This window comes from Cryptotermes secundus, unplaced genomic scaffold, assembly GCF_002891405.2.
Source record: "Cryptotermes secundus unplaced genomic scaffold, Csec_1.0 scaffold480, whole genome shotgun sequence".
NCBI lineage: Eukaryota > Metazoa > Arthropoda > Insecta > Blattodea > Kalotermitidae > Cryptotermes > Cryptotermes secundus.
The window spans coordinates 1,590,045-1,617,990 of NW_019732379.1; the positions used below are offsets into that span (position 1 = coordinate 1,590,045).

At 37.9% G+C, this 27,946-nt stretch overlaps 1 protein-coding gene across 1 annotated transcript in view; it reads left to right on the forward strand.

Moving 5' to 3' along the window:
- Window positions 1-27,946, forward strand: part of LOC111867588 (clathrin heavy chain) — a 73,284-nt gene that overhangs the window by 41,193 nt on the left and 4,145 nt on the right. The window contains exons 11-28 of the mRNA XM_023857574.2: window positions 125-374; window positions 1,915-2,072; window positions 4,703-4,849; window positions 5,245-5,463; window positions 6,717-6,982; window positions 7,089-7,238; window positions 7,715-7,799; window positions 9,682-9,827; window positions 10,724-10,907; window positions 11,387-11,579; window positions 12,095-12,252; window positions 13,714-13,859; window positions 14,813-14,939; window positions 16,334-16,501; window positions 18,951-19,100; window positions 21,256-21,387; window positions 24,254-24,535; window positions 25,911-26,132. Of these exons, the coding sequence (XP_023713342.1) occupies window positions 125-374; window positions 1,915-2,072; window positions 4,703-4,849; window positions 5,245-5,463; window positions 6,717-6,982; window positions 7,089-7,238; window positions 7,715-7,799; window positions 9,682-9,827; window positions 10,724-10,907; window positions 11,387-11,579; window positions 12,095-12,252; window positions 13,714-13,859; window positions 14,813-14,939; window positions 16,334-16,501; window positions 18,951-19,100; window positions 21,256-21,387; window positions 24,254-24,535; window positions 25,911-26,132 (3,183 nt within the window). The remainder of the gene's footprint in view (window positions 1-124; window positions 375-1,914; window positions 2,073-4,702; window positions 4,850-5,244; window positions 5,464-6,716; window positions 6,983-7,088; window positions 7,239-7,714; window positions 7,800-9,681; window positions 9,828-10,723; window positions 10,908-11,386; window positions 11,580-12,094; window positions 12,253-13,713; window positions 13,860-14,812; window positions 14,940-16,333; window positions 16,502-18,950; window positions 19,101-21,255; window positions 21,388-24,253; window positions 24,536-25,910; window positions 26,133-27,946) is intronic.

The following is a 27,946-nucleotide window of genomic DNA, read 5'->3' on the forward strand; positions in this document are numbered from 1 at the left end:
AAAAAAAAAACTCCACTTTTTGAAGACATTAAATGAAGTATGAAATATGTTAGTTACCTTGGGAATGGGATTTCAGTTTGAAGACTAATTAATGGTTGTGTGATGCTTGCTGTACATGTTCTAGATTGTAGACATCTTTATGGAACAGAACATGGTCCAGCAGTGCACAGCATTCTTACTGGATGCTTTAAAAAATAACCGTCCATCAGAAGGTCCACTCCAGACGAGACTGCTTGAGATGAATCTGATGTCAGCGCCACAGGTAGCAGATGCTATACTTGGAAATCAGATGTTCACTCATTATGATCGTGCCCATATTGCTCAGCTTTGTGAGAAGGCAGGACTACTGCAAAGAGCTCTGGAACACTACACAGGTACAAGCGTGAAAGATATTTGCCTCAAATACTCATCATGTTTCTGGATATTATCCATCAGCCTGTTTATATTTAAAATGCCATTCTGTTTTATTTAAAACACAATTTTCAGAGACTGGATTCTGGCTTCATCTTCAGGTAAAACCTGCTCAGTTTGGCCCAGTCGATAGAGCTAATCCCAGTCTCTGGACCAACACCAACCTATTTTTATTTAAAACACAGCATTTCAGAGAGTGGTTTCTGTCTCTGTCTTCGGGCCAAACTTTATTTGAGCAAAATTGATAGAACTAGTCCCTATACTTCTATAGATTTCATCTGAATTTCTTCATATGATGAAGATTTAGCTATAAGAGATGGATATAGGTTGTTTCCATAATAACCATGTTACTAAGATATTACTTCATTTTTAAAAGGCAGGAATAAAATGCTATATTGTCAAGGCTTTGTCTGTGTGATTCAGAGAAACATGCACAGAACATGGCATTCAGTGAGCAGTATATCTGTTTTTGTTTCCACATTAGCATGTATACATGCATAATTTACGCACTTCTTGACAAAAAGATGTGGTGCATAAAATACACAAATACTGCTTTGCAGAATGTGATTTTACGTGTTAGATTGAGGCAATCACAATTTAATGTGATTTGTTATAATGTTATATTTTAGCATCCTGTTGCACTGATTTATGTCCATGATTTATTCTAACCATCTTACAGTGCATACATTTATTCACCTTACTCTTCTCTCCTGCACTACATGTTTCAGCACAAAAGTGCCATCTTCAGGTGCTTTTCGATGTACGTCAAACTACTTCATTGCATGCCCTGTTGTCTTTATACTGAAATATATATTCATCATATATATTGATAAATTTTAAATATTAAAAATATTAAAACTGTTCAGGATTTGTCATCCTTATGTCGTATCTTAATACGCGAGTCACGCCTATCTTCTATCGGAGTATTCTTCCTACTTTCGTGTGTGTATTGTGCTTTGTGTTGTGTCTTGCTCCTGTGACTGGGTGTGTTGTACTGCTGGGCCTGCTGGGTATGTGTGTGTTATGTTGATATGGATATTTGTGCCTACAGATTTCACAGCAGTTGCTCAGTGAAGATTGGGACAAAAATGACCCTTGATTAAACTTAGATATTGAAAGTGTAATTTTCATGGAGAAATTCATTTAAATCAAATGAGATGTAACATGGCATGAATACACATGTCTGTATACTCTGCCACACAGTTTTTTGATGAAAATTGAGATGTACTTGACCCATAATGGTTAAAATACTCTATAGCTACATTGGAAAGAATTTTGTCAACTTTTTTGCCTCATTATAAAGTGTAACACTACATTTCCGGTTTAAAGCATGTTAGTGCCGCAAATCAGTACAATTGTGCTCACTTGCCACACCAAACGTATTTGAGATAGTACTGACATCCATTTATCAGGAGAGAATGTAATACTTCTGTGCCTGTGGTGTGTGACATTAAAATGTTCTAAGTACAGGTTGTGTTAAGCTCTATTTGTCATGTTTTGCAGATCTATATGACATCAAGCGTGCTGTAGTACATACCCACTTACTGAATCCTGAATGGCTGGTTGGTTATTTTGGTACTCTCTCAGTGGAGGACTCCCTGGAGTGTCTGAAGGCTATGCTGACAGCGAACATCAGACAAAACCTTCAGATATGTGTTCAGGCAGGTTTTTATTCTGACATTTGTAATGATTGTATGTGATGCTGTTGCCCTGTACCATCATGGAATAGGGAATTTTAAATCTCCTGTTACTGTGGGGTGATCAGCCAGAGTTTTACTTTGGTGAACAGTTCATCAGTTGAGAATAGAGGATATTAAGTCCTGTGATACTGTGGAAGTGGCAGCCATATTTTAACCTGAAGGGAATTAGTGATATTAGTACTGAAAGAATATTGTCATGTGTTAGTGACTATATGCAGGATTTGAGTTGGCTCTTGAATTCATTGAATCCATAGTACTCTTGACATCAAATAATTAATGACACACTCATTATTCGACACAATCTAGAAATAACCACTCTTTCGTCGCTGTTTATTACTTGGTAGCACCCTCCAACAGTGGGGGTTCCCTTTACTGCGTCCATTCACAGTGGCTGGTGACTGCTAGCCATTAGCACCATTCCTGTCTGTCAGTGGGGTAAGTTGCTGGTGGCCCTCACCTCAGTCATTCATGGTTCCAGGTCCCATGGTACTCATAGCCATATTTTTCTGTCTCATGACTCTGGCAGTCATGCAGCTAACCATCCAGCATTTCTGTTGATCAGTCTGGTATTTGATGCTGCCCATCTCCTCAGTCATTCTTGATTCAGGGTCCCATGAAACTGTCATATATTTTTCTGTTTCAAAGCTGGGAGTGGTGTAACTACTAGATCCTCTCCCAGCATTCTTGGTCTGGTATAGTCTAGTCATGTCATGTCATTTCAAGTAAATTACTGCTAGCCCTTATCAGTACTGTCATCAACAGGACTGGCATTCCTGGTCGAATTAGGTAAATTGCTGCTGGATCTTGCCAGAACAATCTTGGTTTTAGGACCCCTGACCATATTTCTGTTCTTTCCAAAACGTTTACATGTTCAGAAATGGGGCCTCCTTTTCAATGAGAGGAAGGATCTGACTACTATTAGTCACTCCCCCTCTACTGGAGGCAACTTGCTCTCCTCATGCTGTCCCTTGGTCCTTCCTCTCCAACTTCAGCAAGGACTGCAAAGAAAACACTGACTCCTATGGTTCCTCTATTGTGTGCATATTTGTTGCCTCATGTTTACCAAGCCATTTCTTTGCAGTGGCCGTCTCCATGGTACTGCTCTGGTTCCACTATTCTGGCTTTCATGCATCATGTCACAGTATGTTTGTTACACAGTCACAAACTGAAGCCATGAGAATTTAATCAATGTATACTCAGAAAAGAAAAATTTTAATTTTCTTTAGTTCAGTACATGCTGTATTTTTCGTCTTCACTATTTTCAAATAAATCTATCCATACTGTCTCTCTCTCGTGCATTTTGACAACATGCTGAGTTTGCATGAACATATTATTTCAGGTTTTGTATTCCATTTCGTTGCCATAATTAGAGTTTCTCAAAATTTTATGGCTNTGCCTCTCTCTCATGCTTTTTGACAAGATGCTGAGTTTGCATGAACATATTATTTCAGGTTTTGTATTCAGGAAAGCTCTTCCATTTCGTTGCCATAATTAGAGTTTCTCAAAATTTTATGGCTAGTGCCAGTCAAAACAAAGTAAGTGTTTGACGTGACAAAACCTTAAACATATGGCTGCATAGTTGTGTTCTATGACACGTCTTCCAACCTAGGCCAAAGGAAGTTCGGGACAAGGAGGGAAAGATACTGCCCTGTGCAGTAGAAATTTCATGATGCACATTTAATAATGGTTAAAACTTGGAGAGCATAAGCTGCCCACAGTTAGATTCCAGAATGCAAACAATCTCCTACATACGGGTTAAGTTAATGGGACCTTTAGTAGCTGCTACCCATAAATAACTGAAAACAAAAGTGCAAGAATTGCTGGTACAAAAATTTACAGGTAAACAGTGACAGCTAGTTGGGAGTTGCCTGTTGTGACAAATGTGTTGGAAAGAAGCATTTTTTGTCACATTTGTGGTGGAAAGTTGCAAGATTGCCCATTAGCTTTCCAGTGACTATTCATCAGTCTGAAAATAATCTAAGAACCACTGATTCGAGTTTTACGAAATGGATATTTGGGGGAGTTTTAATAAAATCTGTCAACACATTCCATTTTTTGTTTTATTCTGACAAAACTAACAGACACTATATGGAGATCTGTGTGCATCTCTAGCATAACTCACTAAATATTACATTTTATGGCAAATAAACTTTTTCTGTAAGTCTTACAGATTTGGAGATACTGGTAACTAAATAAAAGGAACAGACGCACAAGAATTGGTACATTATGCTTACATTTCCTAACTTGTTTCTCATAAGAATAGGAAACACGCTTGAAAGAAAGAGAACTAAAAATATACACTGTTCAGAAGGAGTGTAATACAGATACATAGCATGAAAATGTGATTTGTGTTGTAGAACAAATACACACGAATATGTACTGTGCAATATGCCCATTACATGATACAAAGTAGGAAAATGTCCAGGTCCGGTAGGAGTCTAATATAAGTGAGTTTTACTGTATGATGCAGCATTTTTGCAACGTGTGAGACTAGTCTTTCTTTGTTCACTAAGTGTAGGCAGGAAAGACTGATAAATGAAAGGTGAAATTCTGTTTTAACTGATTGATTAGAAGTGTATTTTTTTTTCCAGATTGCAACGAAGTACCATGAGCAGCTGACAACAAAAGCCCTCATTGACCTTTTTGAGTCATTCAAGAGCTATGAAGGCCTGTTTTATTTCCTAGGCTCAATTGTGAACTTTAGTCAAGATCAAGAAGTTCATTTCAAATACATTCAGGTACAGTAACATGAAGTCAACAGAATTCCACTATTATTTGTTTGCGGATTGAGGTTGTTGCGTGGTTAGCGCAAGGGATTCCCATGGCCATTAATCTCGGTTTTCTAGGCCAGAATCCTCAGTATTAAGCTGACGTAAAATGCCTTTGGCTGAAGATTCGCTTAAATTTTATTGCCATCTTTGATTTATGACTGATACGTGTCTGAATATATCCTCTTTCAGTATGAAACACTATATAGTAATAAAACTGAAAATGTTTATGCTGGCAAAGGTATGAAATGCCATGACTCAGTACTGTATACACATATGGCTATATGAAGTAAATTGAGAAAAATTTAAACGATTTGCTCTTGAGGTATGAAGCTTACATTGTTTGATCATTGTTTTGATTGCAGGCAGCATGCAAAACTGGACAAATCAAAGAAGTGGAGAGGATATGCCGGGAATCCAACTGCTACAATCCAGAAAGAGTAAAAAATTTCTTAAAGGAAGCAAAGCTTACAGACCAGCTTCCTCTCATTATAGTGTGTGACCGTTTTGACTTTGTACATGACCTTGTGCTGTATTTGTACCGCAACAGTTTGCAGAAGTACATTGAAATATATGTTCAGAAGGTGAGTTACTGCTCTTCTTAATTAAATATTCATGCAGTTCCAATGTAGAGTTTTAAATTCATATGTTGCTTACACTGGAATCATGATGTGATGCTTTTCAAAAAGACAATTGCTTCTGTTGAATGCTGCTAATTAATAATTTAAGCAACAAATTACAGTCATTGTAAACTGTTAGATGCCGTTATTATGATATTTAATTACACCCACTACAGAGTCTGTTTATTTTATTATCTGAGCAGGACAGAAGAGAATGTATTTCTTGTCCACCTGAAATTATTAAAATCTAGTTGTACATGAGTTATTAACCCCTTTGGGACTACAGTCACACTAGCATGACTTTGTGTGTACGTGTGCATGCAAGTGCACGCAGACATCTCTGTCAACAGGCTATTGATGTGTATATGCATTCCAAGATTTTGTTGTTACAAGATGACATTTTTTGGTACACAGGGTTAGACATTAACATTGCATTGGATCCTGATATATGGGATGTTAGGATCAGTGGTCATCATACTGATTGCACCACATTTGAATAAAGGTAACTCATTGTACAGTGTTAACTGATACACCAGTTACTGTGACCATTTCCTGTGGTACGGTGTGAGGCAATGAAAAGATATGTCTCCTCTGTCATGAAAGCTTTTGCCTTGAGAAGTCAGTGACCAGTGATTCAAATATGGCTGTGAAGTGGTGTGACAGCAGGAAATAGGAATCCCTGGAGAACAGAGAAGAACCAGATGTGAAGCTAAAATGTATTCTGGGGTACAGCAATAAAATGGGCACAGTAGATCAGACTGATATGCTGTTCAGGTGTGTTCAGTTCATTCATAAATCTGTGATAAAGTACAAAATACTGATGCTTCACATTCGTCACATCAGAACTTCTGAGTGCACATGCACTGTATCTCATTCAGAATGGAAAAATGTTTCCACTTAGAGATTTTCCAGTGAGCATCACCAGAGGGCTTCTGAAAAAACGTGAAGGCAGAAGACACTCATGCAGGATTGGAAGCTGATGGAGTAGCGAAATCCCTCAGAGTATGACAGACTTTTACTTTCCAGGTTATATATATATAGCACTGGTTGCCAAAAGAGCACAAGAAGGAGGTGTCATGTGAGCTCATCTTGTGTTACAAAACCTGGGAAGAGAAAAGAGCCAATATATATGCAGTGGTCAAAAGCACATTTTTTGTATCATGTCTGTTTGAAATGATTGCTTAACCATAACCTGTGTGAAATGTCTTTCATTTCAGGTGAACCCCTCACGCCTTCCAGTTGTTATTGGTGGTCTTTTGGATGTTGACTGCTCAGAGGACATAATTAAGAATTTGATATTGGTAGTCAGAGGTCAGTTCTCAACTGATGAATTGGTAGAGGAAGTGGAGAAGAGAAACCGCTTAAAGCTACTACTCCCATGGCTTGAATCTAGAGTTCACGAGGGTTGTGTTGAACCTGCCACCCATAATGCACTTGCCAAAATCTACATTGATAGTAACAACAATCCTGAGAGATTTCTCAAGTGGGTATTCAAGTTGTTAAGCATGATTTGGGTTCAAGTGTTCTTGAAGTGTACTTGTTCTCTCTCGTGCTTATTTATTGTATGATCTGTTTTATTGTATTTTCAGAGAAAACCAGTTTTATGACAGTCGAGTAGTTGGCAAATATTGTGAAAAGCGAGATCCACACTTAGCTTGTGTGGCATATGAAAGAGGACAGTGTGATAGGGAACTCATCAGTGTATGCAATGAGAATTCCCTCTTCAAGTCAGAAGCAAGGTAATGTGTCAGTGAATAGCATTTCTTATTGTTTTGTGTTTTCTTTCAACTGAATATATCCAATCAGACAGGACATTGCATTAAAGGATTTGTACACTTAGTAGTTTCTATTTTGATTAAGGAAGAATACCACAAAAGTATAATTAACCTGCTGTACATATTTACAAAATTGGAAGCAGAACTGGCAGTAATAATGTGCAAGGATCTTTTATTACCTTCACAAAAAGAATTGTCTGCATAGGTTCCATAGTAACTACATTTTGTTTCAGGGAATGAATATTCTGTGCTTCCTGTTTATAATGAGATGTAATTTAAATATAGGATCAGTTTTCTTTTTCCATGCAAAATATAGACAGTGAAATAGTAGAAGTGAAAAAATTGTCTTCTGGCATTTTATTGTCATCTTATAAGAAATGGTTTTCTGTTTTTATGTTAAAGGACATTTATTTTGTTCCTTAAGCATTTGTTTGTCACAGGTATTTGGTGCGAAGGCGGAATCCTGAACTTTGGACTGAAGTCCTGAATGAAAGCAATCCATTCAAAAGACCTTTAATAGACCAAGTAAGTTATAGTCCTGTGATAAGGTTCCTAACCCTGACACAATTTCAGTTTTAAAAGAAGAGAAAGAATGTATGAAAGAAATCGGTGTTATTGAGTGGTTTAAATTTCTGGCTGAAGTGGTTCTGATGGTCATTGAACCATAGAAGCTTAGCCTCAGCGTAATAAATGCTAAAGTCCAGCAAACGATTCCTGTTGATTGTTTATCAGCTTCTCTGCCATCTGGGAAGTATCATTATTATTTTAGGCCCACATGTAGAAGAAATCCCAATACCCAATTGCCATTGATGATCTTGAGTGGTCAAGAAGGGTCTGTATAATCAGAGCAGTTGGCAAGTTTTAGAAATGCATCTAAAATCAAACTGTAGTCACATTTAGTCTTGGGTGCATTTTGCTGCTTTATATTTTAAGACATATTGCTTTGTTGTATGCTGTGTCATTGGACGTCAAATGATACGTAGGTAAGTCAGTAAGTTAGTTACAGATGGATATAGAACGTAAATAAGAGTACTGATTTGAAAAATGCTTTTATTTCTCAACATAATCTCCCTGTACCTTGAGGCATTTGTCCCATCATTTCACAAGCCCCTGAAAACCAGCAGCATAAAATTCTTGGGGCTGGTGCTTTTCAGGGGCTTGTGAAACGGTGGGACAAGTGCCTCAATGTACAGGGAGATTATGTCGAGAAATAAAAGCATTTTTCAAATCAGTACTCTTTATTTGTTTAAGTTCTATATCCATTTGTAACTTACTTATTGACGTACCCTCATACCACTGAAAACCTGCATAGGAGCTTAGATGTTATAGTACTGTCACATGTAGGGTAGTACACACAATGAAAATGACAGGTTCTAGTTCGGATGATTGGATTTATTAGCACCTAGTTTATACACCCCCTCTTAATCACACCTAAATACAGTGTTATGACTGATTTATACAATTTACAGTTCACCGTTGCACATGCAATAGGATTCTCTGTCTTCTAGTTGTTTTTTAGCAACTGAACTCAACACAGAAACTATCACTTCAGATCACTACAGATATTACACATAAAATCTTTCAATCACACTTTAAATTCTCACAGGTCGACATCATGTATTCTTCTGTACTCCTTGTTCCACTTCGCTCTGTTTGCATGTTTCTGCCGCTACAATTTCCCTGTCATAACTCAGGACTCTGTCACACACAGTCAGTCACTGTCACTTATAGTTCCGAGTCGATGTCATCTCATGATTCTACCACTACTATTTCACTCTCATAACTGCTCCCAACTGAGCTATGACACTTATATATCTGAGGGACCAGCATCAACCAATGGTAAACGCTTGTCACATGACCCCTACTCATTGTTTCTGTGTGATGTCACTGCACATCCACAAGCTAATGGACACACAGGAAACATGTCATGTGATGGCCACGTACTGTTGTGTGATGTTACAGCACGCACATTGCATAGCAACAGTCTGTCCAAAAACGTAGAAAACACTGTTCCTGAACTGTTCACTGCTTGTGTATTGCGAGCATTATCTAGCAACAGCTGATGTTTACAGATTAACTGCTTAGCATTAGGTCTGTATGCCACAGTACCGACTTAAGAAATTTTAGGAAGTGTGTAATTAGCCTAATGATTGTAGTGTTGGTACAAACACTGATAAACATTAGCTTACAGTGCAAAATTGTATTAAATTTAAAATTTTGTGTCATTTCTATTCAAGCACAGCCCCCCCCCCCACCTCACCCCAATTCATTTATGTTCATGTTATTTACATTTTTCCTCCAGTGCTGAGGTGTTAAGTATGATTGCATAGCATTAGTGAATGCAGTAAATGCACCCAGAAGAATGAATTAAATGCATAAGAATTTATGAAACACTTTATTTGCATAGGTGGTTCAGACTGCTCTCTCAGAAACCCAAGATCCGGAAGATATTTCTGTAACAGTAAAAGCCTTCATGACAGCCGACCTACCCAACGAACTCATTGAACTTCTAGAGAAAATTGTTCTTGACAACTCTGTGTTCAGTGATCACAGGTAAGTTTGAACTATATTGTGCATCCAGGAAAATAGATTGTGCTCACATAGAGAAGATACTTCCGAACATCTTATAAAGTGATGAATGCCGTCTTCTGGGATGTGACGCTATGTAGATCTGCAGTCTGCAGCCACCTGCTCAAGCTGGTCCCTCGCTCGCAGATTTTTCTACCCTGAAGCTGGAGGCTTCGATTCGCACAAGATCTACACAGTGCCACGTCCCAGAAGACAGCATTCTTCATAGTCACCACCATGAAAACCTCAAATCATGCATCTTACAAAGTGATCTTCCTTTATAAGTTATTGAAGTCAGCACAACATTGTTTCTTCATAATACTAAAAGTACTTTGGGCTGGAATGTCAAATTATAAATAAATGAATGGAAACTGTTTTCTGTTTTGTTATAGAAGACTTTCACAAGAATAAAAATTGTCCAAGATCTTAGAATTTATTTCACTGACAAGTAGTTCTTACATATTTTCATAATCTCTTTCTCTCTGTAAGCAGTGTTAAGTTCATGTCATAATCTTTCAGAAATTTTACTTTCTCATCTTGTGTTAGTGTTTTTGATTTTCATGATTGTGCTGTAAATATAATCCCACATCAGCAGCCCATTGCAGCCACCAATGCCGTTGTCTGTAATGTGACTAGAAATAACGATAACGATAATAATTAGAACAAACACCAAAGAGAATGTTACACTTTACAGAGTCAGTCAGTTTGCTTCCCTACTGGGTTTGCATATTATTAAATTCTGCAAATTCCTTCCATCATTTACTTGGACAGAGGTGATGCTTATCTAAACCTGGTGACCATTGGGATTAATATTTACAACATTTTGTATGAAGTACTCTATAATAACATAATCACATGATTAATTTCTCTCCTTAATATAGAAACCTTCAGAATCTACTGATCTTGACTGCAATAAAAGCAGATAGAACACGTGTAATGGAATATATCAACAGGTTAGATAATTATGATGCTCCTGACATTGCCAACATTGCAATAAACAATCAGTTGTATGAAGAAGCTTTCGCTATATTCAAGAAGTTCGACGTAAACACATCTGCAATTCAGGTAACTGTTCTGTGCTGGATTTAAAGGAAATTGTTCATTTATTTTCACTTTAATTTCATGCTTCCATTTAGTTCTGCTAAGGAAAGTGCATCAAAAGTAGGTCAGTTTGTTCCTGTGCTTAATCCAGCACCCCACAGTGAAGATGTCTAAGAGACTGAAGGTGTAGTTCCACACATTTTTAACCTTGGCCTCAGATTGGAAGTGAGTATTTGGCTTCATACCTTAGTCACTTTACCCCCAGGTAAGGTCCCTGGAATGCGTGGATGGGAGGCTGGAGGAGCTCACTGCTAGTGTACTTATGGTGACAGAGATAAACCGCTACCCTTCCTGGGAATTGAACTCCATTGCCCAGTTTGTATTCTAATTGCTATAATTGAGCTGTCCTGGCTCCTGAAACTGCATCTGGACATAAAATGAATACTAATTATGTTGGGTAGTCATAGCTTACTGTTGTTTCAGTAATGTACGATTTTTTCTAGGTTTTGATTGATAATGTCAGCAACTTAGATCGAGCATATGAATTTGCTGAAAGATGTAATGAGCCTGCAGTGTGGAGCCAACTGGCAAAAGCTCAGTTGCAGCAGGGTCTAGTGAAGGAAGCAATTGATTCTTTCATTAAAGCAGATGACCCATCAGCCTACATAGATGTTGTGGAAACTGCTCATAAAACAGGTACTGGTTGGTTAACAATAAATTTATCACATCGTTAGACTGCGTTCTGTATAATACTTTAATTATATGTGGTAAAAGATGTTAATGAGTTACAGTGCATACCAGGTTTGTTATATTTAATACTTTGGTCATGAAATACACAAAATGTTAATGGGTATTCTGAGTTACTGCTTGTTCCATTTACCTTGTAACAGTTTTTTTATTTTTGGCACCATGATGCAATATGCGATATTTGCCAGTATATGTCACATAATGGTTAAGGAAGGAGGCATTAAGAAATATTTTCTGCAGCACAGCGGTTAATAAGGTACATTGTGATATTTAAGGCTGTGTTTGAGGAAAAGAAGCAAGTATTGTATACCAGGAAATACAGTAGTTTGCCGTTGTGGTTTAGCAGTCGTATTTATAATCTAATACTGATCAGAATTGGTCATAGTTACTGTATTACGTTTACAAATCATGGCTAAAAAAAATTATATTGGAGAATGATAATTTTATGGATGCTGGAATTGCAGAAAGCTGGGAGGACTTGGTTAGATATCTTCAGATGGCACGGAAGAAGGCACGAGAATCATATATTGAATCTGAACTGATTTATGCCTATGCAAGAACTAACCGTTTGGCTGACCTTGAAGAATTCATCTCTGGTCCTAATCATGCCGATATCCAAAAGGTACAGAATTACTGTTTGTAAGTCTGTTCTCACATGAAATGCTACAAGGCATCACATTTTTTAAGTGCAGTCAGTAATTTGCTGCAGTAAGTTTCTGAAGCTGAAAGGTAATATTGTGCAGCTTTGATGTGATGAGATGTGTACTCTGCTTGTTCTGACAGGTACTCATAATATCTTAAAATTGGTGATGTATGTACAAGAGGTGTTCAGAGGGTAAGTTTACAAGGCACATCTCACAATCCAAGGAAATAAAATTACCAAGCATATGTTGGAGGGATGTATTAGTCATTGCTGGCACGCATGTCAATATATCCATCATCTGCTGTTTGTTGTATGTGTGTTAGTTGAACGTGATTGCGCAGCTGAAACAGTGGCTTGGTGAAGAGAACACAGTACTTCAACTAACAGGGAATCAAAGAACTCATCCCACAGTACGGTGGAAGTGTTTCAGTCTTTGTGGTGGCTATGTCCAGAAGTATTGGGATGATAGTGCAGTTGCCCTGCATTTTTCATTTCAGTGATTTTACTAAAACCCTTGGATCATATGCCTTGTGAACAGCCTTGGTACAGAATGATAAGTTTTGACTTTATAATTTTATACAGTAGAATCACAATATGATGAGTATGACATATGACAAGAACTTTCTTATAACATGAAAACACATAAGTAATGTGTTAACATTAATGTATAGAAAAGATCTGATAAAATAAAATTGGGGGAGGGGCACTTCAATCATCATGAGCAATTCGTACCCAGCCAGAGATTTTCTTCACAACTTCATGAACAGACTGTAATTGCAGGTTTGATACCCAAGCTGTTTATAGCTGGCAGTTCATAAAGTTACTGTTACACCTCACCCTGAAACTCTTTCTTGCTTGTAACAGGAAAGACAGCATTATAAAATCTGAAAACCGTATAACTGAAAACATTTTCTGTCACCCAGAGGTAGAAATGCTCAACACATAGCCATTTTAACTTGCAGTAGAAAAAACATGAGCTGACAGTTGTAAGTACTAGAAATTGTGTGAGCATGAGAAAATTGTCATTTCTTGGTTCTGATAAGAAATTTGTTAGGAATTTTGAATTATTCTTTGTTGCTTTTGTATATACATGGTAACCACCTCAAGCAGCTTAGGAAATTGAAGGGTTAGGACAGACTATGTTCTTCGTTTTGTGTCTTTATTGTTGGTTCTGTATATTCCGTTCATTGATACTTTTGTATTTTAGGCTGTCTTTGACCATATAATGTAGATTTCATTTGAATTTCTGGTTAGCTGTAACATTTTGGAGTGGCATGGTTTAATTGCAGGTTCTTAAATCACTCATGATTCAATTTGGCATCTCCGCAGGTCTCTAAAGTCCAGTCTTTTTAACAGTTTTCAGATATAAATTGTATTTATGACTGATATCTTGCCAGTAAACATGATTCATAATTTTCACAATTATTTATTTTTCTTCAGATCGGTGATCGATGCTTTGATGATGGAATGTATGATGCAGCCAAGCTGTTATATAACAATGTATCAAATTTTGCTCGTCTTGCTATTACTCTTGTTCATCTCAAGGAATTTCAAGGAGCTGTGGATGGTGCTAGGAAAGCAAACAGGTGGGTAGCATAAATATAAACCATTATCATCATCAAACATAAGACAGTTCAGAATGTCACTAGACATGGATTATTTCATAATTTGACTTGAAACTGGAATGACACTTATTTTTCAATAGGATGGTGGTGCTCTGTATTTCATTGTATACATTTAAACACCAGATTGTTGGGCTATTTGAATGGAAGGGATGTTCCAAGCATATGGTTTGCTGGAAATCATCCAACTCCAACTTCCTTAAAGATTCATAATTTAGAGCACTCGCAGTAAAGAATCACTGAAGCCACTGTAACTGGTACTCGAGACGTGCCAGACTTTAAATATGTTTCATGAGTGATATTGAAGACTAAATGATTTATGGACTTCTGTTTATTATGCATTGGGGCCACGATAAAATAGGTACATATGACTTAACATGAAAAACATTGGTACATTACCATAACCATAATCATAATCAAAAACTGTCATGTGCATACTGTAATTGCAGGTTTGCTTCACAAGTTATTTATAGCTGGTGGTTAATAAAGATAGTTATTTGGGTCCCTAGTGCCCGTACTGTTTGTTTTCTTTAAGTGTTGAAGACTTCACAGTGGAGGTCCTCTGCAGTTATGCAAACTTTGGTCATAATAGGCACAGTGTTTTATGATGTATAAGGAACAGACACCCTATTTTGTATAAAGAGAGAAAAACACATGCATAATTAACTTTCATGTTCTGTTCGCCTCTGATCTATATATTATTAGTTTGAATAAATATGGGCAGGTAGATGGTCACAGCACTTCTATTGTATTAAATATAATCTTTCAAAATATCTTCTTTTTCTTTTCCAATGTTTGTGCATGTATAAATGTAATCCATTTCTTTGCTATGAGATTAATAAGTTCTGATTGTGTTCATTTCAGTTATTAACGCACACAGCAGTGATTTAATGAGCGCTAATTGTAATTTATTGCAGCACACGAACCTGGAAGGAGGTGTGCTTTGCCTGTGTAGATAGTGAAGAGTTCCGCCTGGCCCAGATGTGTGGCCTTCATATTGTAGTGCATGCAGATGAACTAGAAGACCTAATTAATTATTATCAGGTATAGTTTAGCTTATACTGCACAGTTTCTTTCTTTCCAGTTTTAATTGTATGTTCATAAGTATTGGTGTGTGATGCCATTGATCACAGTGGTAGTTCAGGAAAGTGCCAGCCTTATGGTGACAGCATGAAATAATGCTGATCAACATGATGTGCACAGAGAACAGTGTGTGTTATTTGCGAGTAGGATTTTACCAAATTTTTATGTTAATCAAGTTCAGTATGAGTTTTGTGTAACATTTGTGTGCAGGAAAGCTCCAACAAGGGCTGCAGGGAAGAGTTCAGTTAAATTTGAAATTACTGGGACTGGTGAACAGTATCAGAATATATTGAACGTGTCCAGCAGACAAGGGTCACAATTCAAGAAAGTCTGAAAGATGACTTTCTCAATAGACATTCAACATTGTTTGATAAGGTGTGAAATCATCTCTGTATCAAAATGAATGGAGGGGAGTAAAGCTGGACGTTTATTTTTATGGCCCTTTTCTTCTGCTCTCACAGATTCTGCAGTTCAGAAAGTATGTTACTTATAGATTAGGCCCACCCCCATCAGAATGCTACATAAGCAAGCAGAGTATGCATGTGTGGACCACAGAAGTACAGTGTGCAATTCTTAAAGATATTGAGGTTACTGACATCTCAGAGTCCACAAAGAAAGCTTTCTTTTGCTTTTGTAACATGAATATTGATCTTGATAAAGTATTATTTCAGCAGGACTGGGCTCAGTTGCATGCAGAAAATGTGATGCTTGATGTCAGCATTTTCTTGTCAGGTTCTGTATACTTTATTCCCTGCATATTTTGGATAAGGCCAATCCCCAGCTGTCATACTCCCGAAATTTGGACCATGTATTTTTTCATGAGGATCCTGATTACAGAAACAGTCAATGCAGAATTGAATCGCAGCTGAAGCAAGAAATTTAAATATCTCAGATCATCATCGCTTAACACGATCCGTTAGGAGATTGCTGAGATCACTATATAATGTTTTGGATGCTTGTGTGCGTATTGAAAGTGTTCTTCATTTGACTTGCACACTCCCAAGACTTCTTTGTTCACCGACACCAAGAGATATCATATAGTTCTGTAAATAAATTCAGTTAAAACTGAATTAATTTTAAAGCCCCTGTATTATTAGTCACATGGATGTCTGTGCCATTTAAACAACAGCTTGAACTGCAGGCATCTCTTTTTGTGGGATGTATAGTTTTAACGAATATTTCCATCAGTTATCCGTAGACATAATTTTATGCTTTTTGTATTTCACATAATAATGAATTTGATGCAAGCTGAGTTAATTTTGAACTGTGATACAATTACCAGATTACCTTTGAAGCTTTTCAGAGAGACTATAAAGTAACTGATCCTGTATCAAACTATTGATTTTTGTCACCAGGATCGAGGCTATTTTGAAGAACTGATAAACTTACTTGAGGCGGCACTGGGTTTGGAGAGAGCACATATGGGCATGTTTACAGAACTGGCCATTCTGTACTCTAAATACAAACCTGCAAAAATGAGAGAGCATCTGGAACTTTTCTGGTCTCGAGTCAACATTCCAAAGGTTGGTTTCTAATGCAGTGTGTGCTAATACCTGGAGGCCATTCTTGCAGTTCTTTCCTTGACTGAAATTCTGGGAACTGGCTTGGCCTCTTTGAAAATATCTACATACAAAATGATTCAGTTGAGATGAAAACTTGTTACTTGTGCTAGCATAGCAGCAGTTTACTATACAGACATGGAGGTAACCATGGGCTGACTAAGGGCTGGTACATGAAAAGTTATTTGATGAATTTCTGATGTTTCCGTTTAGGATAGCACAAGGAGAAGTTCCTCAATTTGTTATATATGTAGATATTGTATGGCATTAAGTTTTTCAGAATCTACAAAGATGTTGCTTAGGTTGTAAGAAGTTCATGGAGGGTCTTACCTCAAGTGCCTTGTCTTTAGATCACTTGATAGGTGCCATACCTTTCCCACATCAGGTCTGTTGTCACTTGGGCGTTTGCGCAGAATTCCATATGCATTTGTGTCTCCCCACTCGTCTGAATATCCGATATTTTCCCTCCAGCTGCAGATGATGAATGGTTCAGCTTGACAGGGTGAGGAAAAAATGTGTTAACATTTTAGGTGTTTTGGATTTCATGTTGTGTGACTCAACAAGATTGTGTGGAGTTATTTCCATTGACAAGCCTGTAATATGAATACAGTTGGAAGTTCATTAAAACCACATTTTCATGTCAGGAAATGGAAGAAAATCTAACATAACATTGTTGCAATATGTAGTGTATTACCAGTAGGCCTAAGGATGAAAGTGTAACGCTATAGATGGAGATCTGTATAGAGCAGAGATTCTAAACTGGTTTCACTTGACATAATCTTTAGTCTCAGTGTTAGACATCACATACCCCCTTCCAGTGGAAATTAATCTTAATCACATATTACCAGAACATTAAGATTCAGTGTAAAGTGTTTAGTTCATGGACAGAGAAAGTAAACTTATTAGTGTGAACACTGCTCATGCTGCTGTTTACTGCCAACCAATGTATCAGTTCTGGACAATGGTTCGGAGAGAGCCATGCACATCATGTCCATCTTTTAGTTTTTCAATTTGGATTCATGGAGGTAAGTTGTCACAAATGGGACTAGAACTTCATAAGCTTACATGGTCAGAATGGGATATGCCTCACCAGGTTAGCACCAGAATTGATCCAGTTTTAATGATTCAAAATGAAAATTAAGTTTCTGGTTATTGTGGAAATCATGAGTCTCGTCTTTTGCAAGGTCATTAGAACTGATTTCTTCACGAGAAACAACAAAGGGGCTCCTTACTCAAATGTCAGGTATTGAGCTGGTTGGAATAATTAATTGTACAGGAAGGAATGTAAGGATCAGTTTTACTTTTTCCCAGTACATTGTCACGAATATCACTGTTGATATGTTCATATATACTTTTTTTATATATTTTTAGATATACTGTGTCATTATTGTAAATATTGGAAATTATATATTTTCAATGCTTGCAAGTAGTTTGGCTTTGTATGAAACTATGTCATGGACCCCAGTTGAGAACTACTAATGTAGAGGTAGGAATATTATAGTGGTAGAAAATAGTATAATTTTAGTTAGGTATGCTAAAGTTGTTCCTACAATTAAATAGGTAAGCACTACGCCATGACATATGGGAGAGTGGATGTATGTATCCATGTATTCTTGACCTCTGCACTAGTTGGAGGTGAGTGGTCTGCTTCACACCCTTGCCAGTTTACCCCCAGGGAAAGAGCCCTTTGTATCCATTGGCCATGATGCTGATGGCATGGAGAGGAGAACAATCTTGCCCTTACTGGAATTCAAACTCTAGCTCCTTGGCAAACCAGCCTGTGTCCAGTCGCTATGCTAACTGCACTATTCCAGCTCCTGTATACTTTTAGTGCTGAAATACGCAATACACAAGTTGGTGAAGCATTGAACTTAATTAAATGCAAGTGAGTGCCATATAAATCTTTGTCACTGAGACTATTGAAGAACCTAGAAAAAATAACACATGGAGATGTAATTATGCTAGCCTGATAAGCAGTTGAAAATGTGCATATTAGGCACTCAACACATCCCTGTGAACATATGTATTAGCGTCAGTCCATCTTTATGTATCTTGGGCTAGGGTTACATTTGAACAAAGAGAGGTAAGGTGTTGAACTGCTGGATGGCAGAGGGTCAGTCCCTTTTTTTAGAATGTTCTGGTCAACAAAATGAACCAAAAGTTTCTAAAGAAAGGTACTATTTAATACAAAATGCAGTGTCTTATGATATGTGCATATTCTAGAAACCGGCCTGTGTTTGTATCAGATGACCGGCTTTAGTATTTTAGTGGTGTCAGACTTAAGTTTTTATTAGTAGGGAGTGAATCAGTATGTTCTTTGTAGACTTCATTGAATTTCTCAGACTTGTATTGTGTTAAAGCTGAACTTTATGTTGAACTCTCCAGTAAACTTAAGATATATGCCTTATTTCAGGTATTGCGGGCGGCAGAACAGGCACACTTATGGGCAGAGTTAGTGTTCCTTTATGACAAATATGAAGAGTATGACAATGCTGTGATAGCCATGATGAACCATCCAAGCGAAGCATGGAGAGAAGGACATTTCAAGGACATCATCACAAAGGTATGACTGAAATCCTGCATTAAACGAACGTTGATGCATCTGTTGCAGAGCTCTTGAAACACTTAAAAGTATACAGATGAGTACAATTTTCCATATTCTGTAACAGTGCCCATTTAAACTCTGACCCACCCCACTGGTACTAATTAATAGCACATGTGTCAAAAAAGAAAACTGTTAAATGCCATGGTTTAGTAAGGAACAACACTATATCCACATTACACAGTGTGAGAGACCATGATGCTGAGGATAGGGACCAGTGGAGGGCTCTTGTGAAAACTGTAATGAACCTTCGGGTTCCTTAAAATGCTGGGAAATTCTTGAGTAGCTGCAGAATTGGTGGCTCCTCCAGAAGGGCTCAGCTCCATGAGTAAGTAAGTAAGAAAGAGAGACCATGATATTTTTGTCAGGGTTCTTTGTTCTACAGTGTGGAGGCAAAAAGGTTGGTTTTTATACTGCTTTCTTTAACATGTTCGCTGGCTGGTTTTTGCTGTTTTCTATGATTTTCTACATGCCATAGAAGATTTCTGATTAGAGACAGAAAGTAAATAAGAACAGATTCTGTTGTGGTGCACTTCAGTTTGTGGTTATGCAGATTCTGGGCGCACAGATGTTGCTGTTGAATTGTAAAATAGGTCACTGATGAACTACAAATTTGGCAAAAGAAATGAAAAAATGTATTTACATCATTATGCACACTAGTGGTAGTACTCAGGGGAATGCAGTAGTGCAGTTGGTTGATGCATTATGTTACAAGCCGGAAGGTTGCGGGTTCATTTCCCAATGAGGTCATTGGATTTTTCAATTTACCTACTACACTCATCCACACTATGGCCCTGGGGTCAACTCAGCCTCTACCAGAAATCTTCCTGGGTGTAACATGTAAGGCTGACAACCTCACTGCCATCAGTGAGCTGACTGTCTAGAGAAAATGTGGGAACCTAAATGTCTCTCGACCCTATAAGCCTCCATGACCTGTTACAGGAATAGCTTTACCTTGTAATTAATAGTACTTGGTTCAGTAAGGAACTTCAACATAAACAGTGAACATGTGCAACACGTGAGTCATTTTTCATAAGGTATCACTGGGTGAACGGTATTGAAGCAAGGTGCAGTAAGTAGTCCATCATTGCAGTTAGGTCACTGATGGAACATGTCTGTTCTATCAGCTTGTCTGTATGGTATTTTTCCTTATCAGAACATATATTGCATCTCCTCTGAGTATCATTCTGCCTTTCAGATAAAGTGGGTATTCTTCTTGCCTTCAGAGAAATGAAAGCAGCAGATTTTCATTGGAAACCCTTTGTCTAGCATGATGTCTTAAACCCTGGTTATGACCAGTTTCATTTTTATCAGCTCCTGGGTCTCTTGTCAGTGTCTGAATGTGATTCATGATCGGAATCTTCTGCGTCACTTTCCTCCAGTTCACAGTTTTGTGAAATTTTGGTCACTATCAGCAGTCATATTTGAAGCACAGAATGCCTTCTGCATAACACATGGACTTGTACTTGATTCAGCTGTCATTGTATATGGACTATTAGGATTTCCCTTGGTATTGGAAGTAGCAGCTGTAACTATATGAACAAAACAGCAGGTTCAGTAAGACATGCATTTCTTGTGCTCATGCCCGTGCTCCTCAGGAGACTCGGCTGGCTTTTACTTGTGCTTGTAAATCTTCGTCCACACTACACTTGCTCGCCAGGCTTCGGCATGTGAGGATCCGTATATTTACTCATAATGTGTATAGGCTGTAGTCATATTTTAATTTATTCACTATAGTTTTTAAAACTAAAATTTGCTTGTCTCGTGACTTGTCATATCATCCACATTACTTGCGAGCATGAGTAAAGTGGACACACCTTAACAAAGCTCTTGCATGTGTACAATCATTGTCCTGTGATGGACAGAACCTTCAAACATGTATGCACAACAGTAGACTGGTAAGACACATGCTGGTTTTTGTACCACCTCCATTGTCATGAAGAGGTTACATGGAAATTTCATTGTGTATGGGAAATTGTTGACTATACTGTTGATTCAAACCAGTAACAGCTGAAAGTTTATTATAAAATCAACTTATCTTTGTGTTAAATCTGGAATTCCTGTCAACCCACCCATTGTCTTTGTTTTTACTGTTATGGTTATTAACTTGTTACAGGTTGCTAACATTGAGCTCTACTATAAGGCAATCCAGTTTTACTTGGATTATAAACCATTGCTTCTGAATGATGTATTGCTGGTTTTGGCACCTCGCATGGATCACACAAGAGCCGTCAATTTCTTTACAAAGGTAAGACATATGAAAAAGATGTCAAAATGTAAGTCGTTAGTACAGGTCCAGAGGAAGTAAAAGGCATGAGCTACATATCTGTTGGCTCAGCAGAATTACTTGGATGAGAAAATTTTGGAATATCAGCAATATTAGGAATCATTTTGTCAATAGCTCATGATCAGTCTGCATGCCAGAGAATTGTGACAGGGTTAGAGAAGCAGTTCATTGACATGTTATTAAACATACAAGCAGCAGGTTTTGTCCCCCCCCCCCACAAATCAACTAACAAATAATGTATCTTTCTTGCTACGTGACATTCTTTAGAATCAGAACAAGCAGATGTCTTCTTAATACCAGTATAGAGTCCTTTAAACCTGTGTTCTGTGCAGTCTTCTATCCAGTAGGTATGGAAATTCCGCTACGTTTGATGGGCATTCAGTGCAATCAGTGCCATGCAGAATCTAGCTTGTCCGTTATGATGATACAGGAGATTAATATAAAAGAAAAAAATCTTAACCCCCCCCCCAAGGCACTCTTTCTTCCACTGCTGGAAATGGAGAAAACCTAAATAAAAGTTAATGAGGCCTTTTCATGCAACCTATATGAAAATATTCCAAGTCCTGCACATAGGTAATTTAACACTCAAGAATTTATACTTAACAAAGTTGAGGCATTGTGTGTCTTACAGTGAATTAACTTACTGGGTATTTTTAGTCAGCCATGAAGCATCTTATGAATCATCTGTAGTAACCACAGAATCACAAGCCTCTTTATTTTTTTACTATTACATATTTGTTATGAGATGTGCAGTAAGGATTCAGATTTTCGTGTTAACTCAGAATACTAATTACCATATTTTACAGTGTATCTGTCCTTGTCCATGATGAAGCTGTTGCTTGTATAAATTACGTTTTGTGGTATGTAATGTGGTATATGAATTTATTCCTTATTTGTTATTAGCAATGAAATTTGACCAACAGTTTTTACAGTAGTTGGTGGTGGTTGCTTAACATTTAATATCTCTGGGTTCTTTCACACATACATGCATCATTTTTGTGACCTTCAGAACATGTTTCAATACCACAGTTACAATGAAAGTATACTCATTGCAGTCCTGGTTCCAGTGCATTTCTTGTGGAAGAAAGAAATTGACCTGAATGCAACCCCATGCCTCTAACAGCAAAATTGTAAATTTTTACAAGTTTTCAACTTGTGTACTTACACTGCTGGTGTTAGTTTTGAAGGTACATTATATGACAGTTGGATGAGCACTGTGAACTACATACATAGATAAGCATATTGAGTTGCAAGGATGATGCATATTTTAAAGGACAGCAAAACTACAGGGTGAATCGTATAGAACCGGCCCGATGAATTTGCTAATAATTCCGCAGGTGATGCATATAACCGCTCACAATTACGACATAATAATCCGTGGGCCATGCTGAGTCGAATGGTGTATGCATAATCCAGCAAGTGGCAGCCCTTATGCTGCATGGTCAAGGACAATCCTGAAACATGTGTGCAGTGTGCAGGCGACAGTCATGGAGTACACTGTTGAACAGCGAGTGTTTCTCATGCACACATACTGGGTGACAGGCTCAATTGCATACACACAGTTGGAATTCAGGAGGAAGTTTGGAGTTCGCAAGAAGCAGCGAAATCAACTATACAGACCTTGGCTCAGAAATTGGAAAGGACGGGGACACTTTTAAGTGAACATGGTAGAAACCGCCCAGAAATGCCAGAAGAAACGATAGCGATTGTGCGGGACAAGTTACTACAGTCTCCCAAGAAATCATTATGATGTCTAAGCCAGGAAACCGGGTATTCTTATTCAACGTGTCAGCAGGCTGCAAAGAAAGTGAATCTTCGTCCATACAAGATCACCAGTGTTTACGAATTGGGTGATGTTGATAAAGATAAACGGGTACGATACTGTTTATGGTTTCGGGAGTTCGTGCACAATAACCCCAGAATTTTGGATATCACTTGGTTTAGTGATGAAGCGTGGTTCCACCTATCAGGATACGTAAACACACAAAATTCCAGGATCTGGGCGTCTGAAAACCCACATGAGATTGCTGAATCACCACTACACCCACAAAAAGTGGGTGTGTGGTGCACCATTTCTGGTTTACGAATCATTGGACGGATCTTCGACACAACCATGGACAGCACCTTATACTGCCATATTTTTTATGATTTCATGCAGCAGCTGGATGATGTGGAACTTACACAGGGTTATTTGCAGCAGGATTCAGTGACATGCCACATGTCCAACATGTCCATGGAACTGATTGAGAGCTTCTTCCCCGATCGTGTCATCTCTAAAAAGATGTGGCCCCCAAAATCCCCCAACCTTACCAGCCCAGATTTTTTTCTGGGGTTTACTGAAGGACAGGGTGTATGCAAACAAACCGTGTACGTTACAGGATTTTAATGACAACATTTCAGATGAAATCAGGAACATCACTGAAGAAACACTGCAGCAAGTCACAGTGAATATGCAAACACGGGTGGAGGCGTGCCTACTTGAAAACGGCGGACACTTTCAACACCTGCTCTGATCACGGCACACAATCCAAGATATGTGATGCGTAAATTACTTAAATGTCTGTATGGTATATTTTATATTACAGCTCATTTCGTCGGGCCGGTTCTATATGAATCACCCTGTATAAAAACAAGCTGTTTTCAGTAGATTTGTTTCATGCTTCTGTTAGTTTCTATATACCCATTTTGCGATTCTGATAAAAGTGAAATTTAATGTCCTATAAAAAAATTTGATTTATGGAAATCATGCCAGTTAATTATTAGAACCATGAAAATAATGATCATAGCTCTGGTATTGATAAGAAGCACTGAATTTGTCCACACATAGGTAAATCATCTGCAGCTAGTGAAACCATACCTTCGCTCTGTTCAGAGTTTGAACAATAAAGCAATTAATGAGGCCCTCAACAATTTGTTAATTGAAGAAGAAGATTACCAAGGGCTTCGTACATCCATCGATGCATTTGATAACTTTGATAATATTGCACTGGCTCAAAAGCTGGAGAAACATGAACTAATAGAATTCAGACGCATCGCTGCATACCTTTATAAGGGCAACAACCGTTGGAAGCAATCAGTTGAACTCTGCAAGAAGGATCGGTTGTTCAAGGTATGGTTGTTTAAATACATTTTTTGCAGTATTCATTGTAAGAAACACTGTTCCTAAGTGTTACTTAGAGGGTACATGCTAACTGGTTGACTACTTTGTGGTGTGTGCCAGTCCCACAGTAGGGTATTTCTCACTGGCACACATCTGATTCCATAATAGGAAATAACTGTACAGCATGAAAATCAATTTGGCAGTTGAATCGATTATTTCGGAAAGGGCACAAATCACTAATTTGGACATATTCATATTTTTATGGGTTCAAGTTCTTAAAACCGTGTGTACAGCATATCTGAAAACGGCACGAGTTGAGTGTTCTGTTAACTACAGCAGGTTACATTCCTGTTCATTTTGAGAAAACCTGCTCTGATGCATAGTAAAAGTTGATGATGCTCAGTTTAATTAGGAAGGGACATGAGTAACAAAGGAAAAATAATTTGTTAAATAGTAAGATTCTGAAATAGAATTAAGTACCACACAGTTTGCAGGGAGATGTTGTAGTTCCTTTGCAAGATATCTGTTGGTTCTGACCATACTAGCAGCAGTAAAATAATTTTTTGTTGTGTCTCCTGTAAGGTTTGGTTCTGTTGGTTCATACCCTTTTCATAATAAATGGTTAAATTATTCTTACTCCACATTATGGCATTACATGTGTAAGTTTTAATATTGGCATATATAAAGTACCACTAGTGCACATCTGTAAGTTTGAGATTCTGTTATGTATGACATGTTTCATTTATTAAATTGTATTCATTAAGTATTTTGTGTCATGCACACAATGGATTTTACTCCCTTTACAAAATTGTTGAAGATACTGTTAAGTATTCGCAGCATTAATGTTTATATAATTCCTGCAATATGATGTAATTTCTTCTTGAATTCTTATTTAATTAAAATATCTGATATGTGATCACAATATTACTCTTAACTGCATGTTTTAGTGTAAATGTAATACCCAGATTATTGTCTTCTATTCATACATTCATCAGTGGCTCTACAGCCCTTTGTTGCACCCTAGCCTCTTCTCCAGTTTCATAATTTTTGTATACAGATGGTAGGAGTCCTTGGATGAGTGATTATCTTATAGTAGTAAGATGAAATTGCAATTAATCATGTGCAAATGATTTTATTTTGAATTTGTGCTGCAGTTAGTATTATGATGTAAGGATATACTTTATTATGTGTTACATAAATTAGAGATCTCCTCACATCTGATTCATGGTAACTCATTTGACACTGCACACCCTCAGATCATCATTTTCAGTTATCCTCCTGTTTGGTACATTGTTAAACGCACCAAGAATTAATCAGCTGTTTGCTGGTAAATTTCAGGGTACTTCGTATTATGTAAATACACTACAATCTGATTGCTTTGTAGGATGCAATGGAGTATGCAGCTGAATCAAAGAATGCAGAGGTCGCAGAGGAATTGTTGGCATGGTTTCTGGAAAAGGGGAGCCATGATTGTTTTGCTGCTTGTTTGTTTCAATGCTATGATCTGTTGCATCCTGATGTTATCCTGGAATTGGCCTGGAGACATAACATCATGGATTTTGCCATGCCGTATCTTATCCAGGTCACCAGAGAATATATAAGTAAGGTATGTTGCTTGTAGGATGTAAGAGAACTTCAAAACTATTTATCTGTATTGTGTTCTCCTTCATATGTAGGCCATATCCTTCATATCAGGAGTAAGGGTAGCTCAGACTATGTAAGGTCTAGGCTATGGGCTGGATGATAATGGAATCGAAGTTTGATTCTCAGTGAAGGAAATTGATTTTTATCTTCCCACAACATCCAGATGGGCTCTGAGGCTCACCCAGCCTCCTATGCAGTTTGTACCCGTTGCTCTTTCCTTAGGGGTGAAGCAGCATGGGCATGAAACTAATGATTCACATCCTTCAAATGCCAGAGTTACAAATGTGTGTAACTATGATTAACACTTTGATATTTTTAACGAATTTCTTGGGGTGGGGTGAGACAGCCCACTTGACACATCGCCTACTGTTTGGCCTATTGCACCAGTCCTGGATGATAGATGATGATGAGTGTGGAACAGTCAGAATGAGAATTGGCAGGGGAACTGAAGTACTCGGAGAAAACTTGCCGCAGGCTACTGTAGTGGGAAACTGTTAACTGCCTGACCTATGTCATGGCCTTTCTTTAACCTTTAACAGCCGAATGTTATAATTATTCACATCAAGTAGCAAGCAGAGCTGGCCGAATGTTATAATTTTTATGGGCAAGCCACGTGCTTCCTTTGTGAGTGCTGGCAGTTTGACCTTGGGTTTGAAACCCAAACAAACTCATGAACTTCATGCCAGACGTTTATTTGTTAGCTCTGAACAATGAAATCGTTTATCAGGGTACTGGTTTCGAAACTATTTACCTTTAGATATGACTGTTTATGACCTGGTGAGCCAATAGAGGTCAGCTTTGTTTTGAGAAGTTAGAGGAGGAAATATTCGTAAGCACTTTCATAGCAGTGCTACCAGAGCTTTCAAGGAAGTGTGGCTCATTCAGGGATTGGTTTGCAGTATTGAATTCTCAGTTAGGACGTCAGTGGCGGATTTTCTATATTTTGTTAAAAGTTAGGAAGTCAGTGTCAGACTCCTATATTTCTTTTATATCATTTTTATTGTTTATCTCGGAAGTGGTATAAACACACTGAGCCAGTGTTACTTTGTGCGTAAAGACATCTTCGTCACTGTGACTTTCGGTATCAGTGGCGGACTGGCACTTTTCGACTGCTATTGCAATTACTTTGCATCACAATTTTGCGAGTATTCTTCCACCTACTAGACATGACTATTCTCAATGAATATCTGTTACACAAGTCATGTGATGGAAAAATGATGCACAAAAATTTCCGCGAAATTTTGTTGCGTGATTTGATTCTTCAATCACATGAGACGAATATCACGGTCAGTGGTGTTTCTCGGGGGAGGCCAAGTTCATCTGGGGCCCAACTGAGTCGACTGGAGGTGAAGCATTCAAAACACTGGCCAGCTAAAGGGAAACAAAGATGTTTGTTCTATAAACAAGAAAAGCGAGAGCACGCTTTACCGCTGTAGAGGACGATGTCACATTGTGTGATGGACTGCTTCGAGAAATGGCACACGTGTCAGAGTGTAAACCGTGAACTGATGCAGTCCAAACTGTGTACAGTCCGAACCAAATATTGTATAGAGTGTCGTCATATTTACATCACCACCACGATTCAAGGTTGAAGAAAAACAACAGGTAAGTCCTTTGGAATTTCATAACGTATATAATAATGATTATATTTTGCACTTCATGACAAAATAATCACAGTTAATTTGCATTTGTAAAACTTGCCCTCTTGTATATATGTAGAAAATTTTATTGTCTTTCAGGTTCTTTTTAGTTCATATTCCGATGTTGCATAGAACG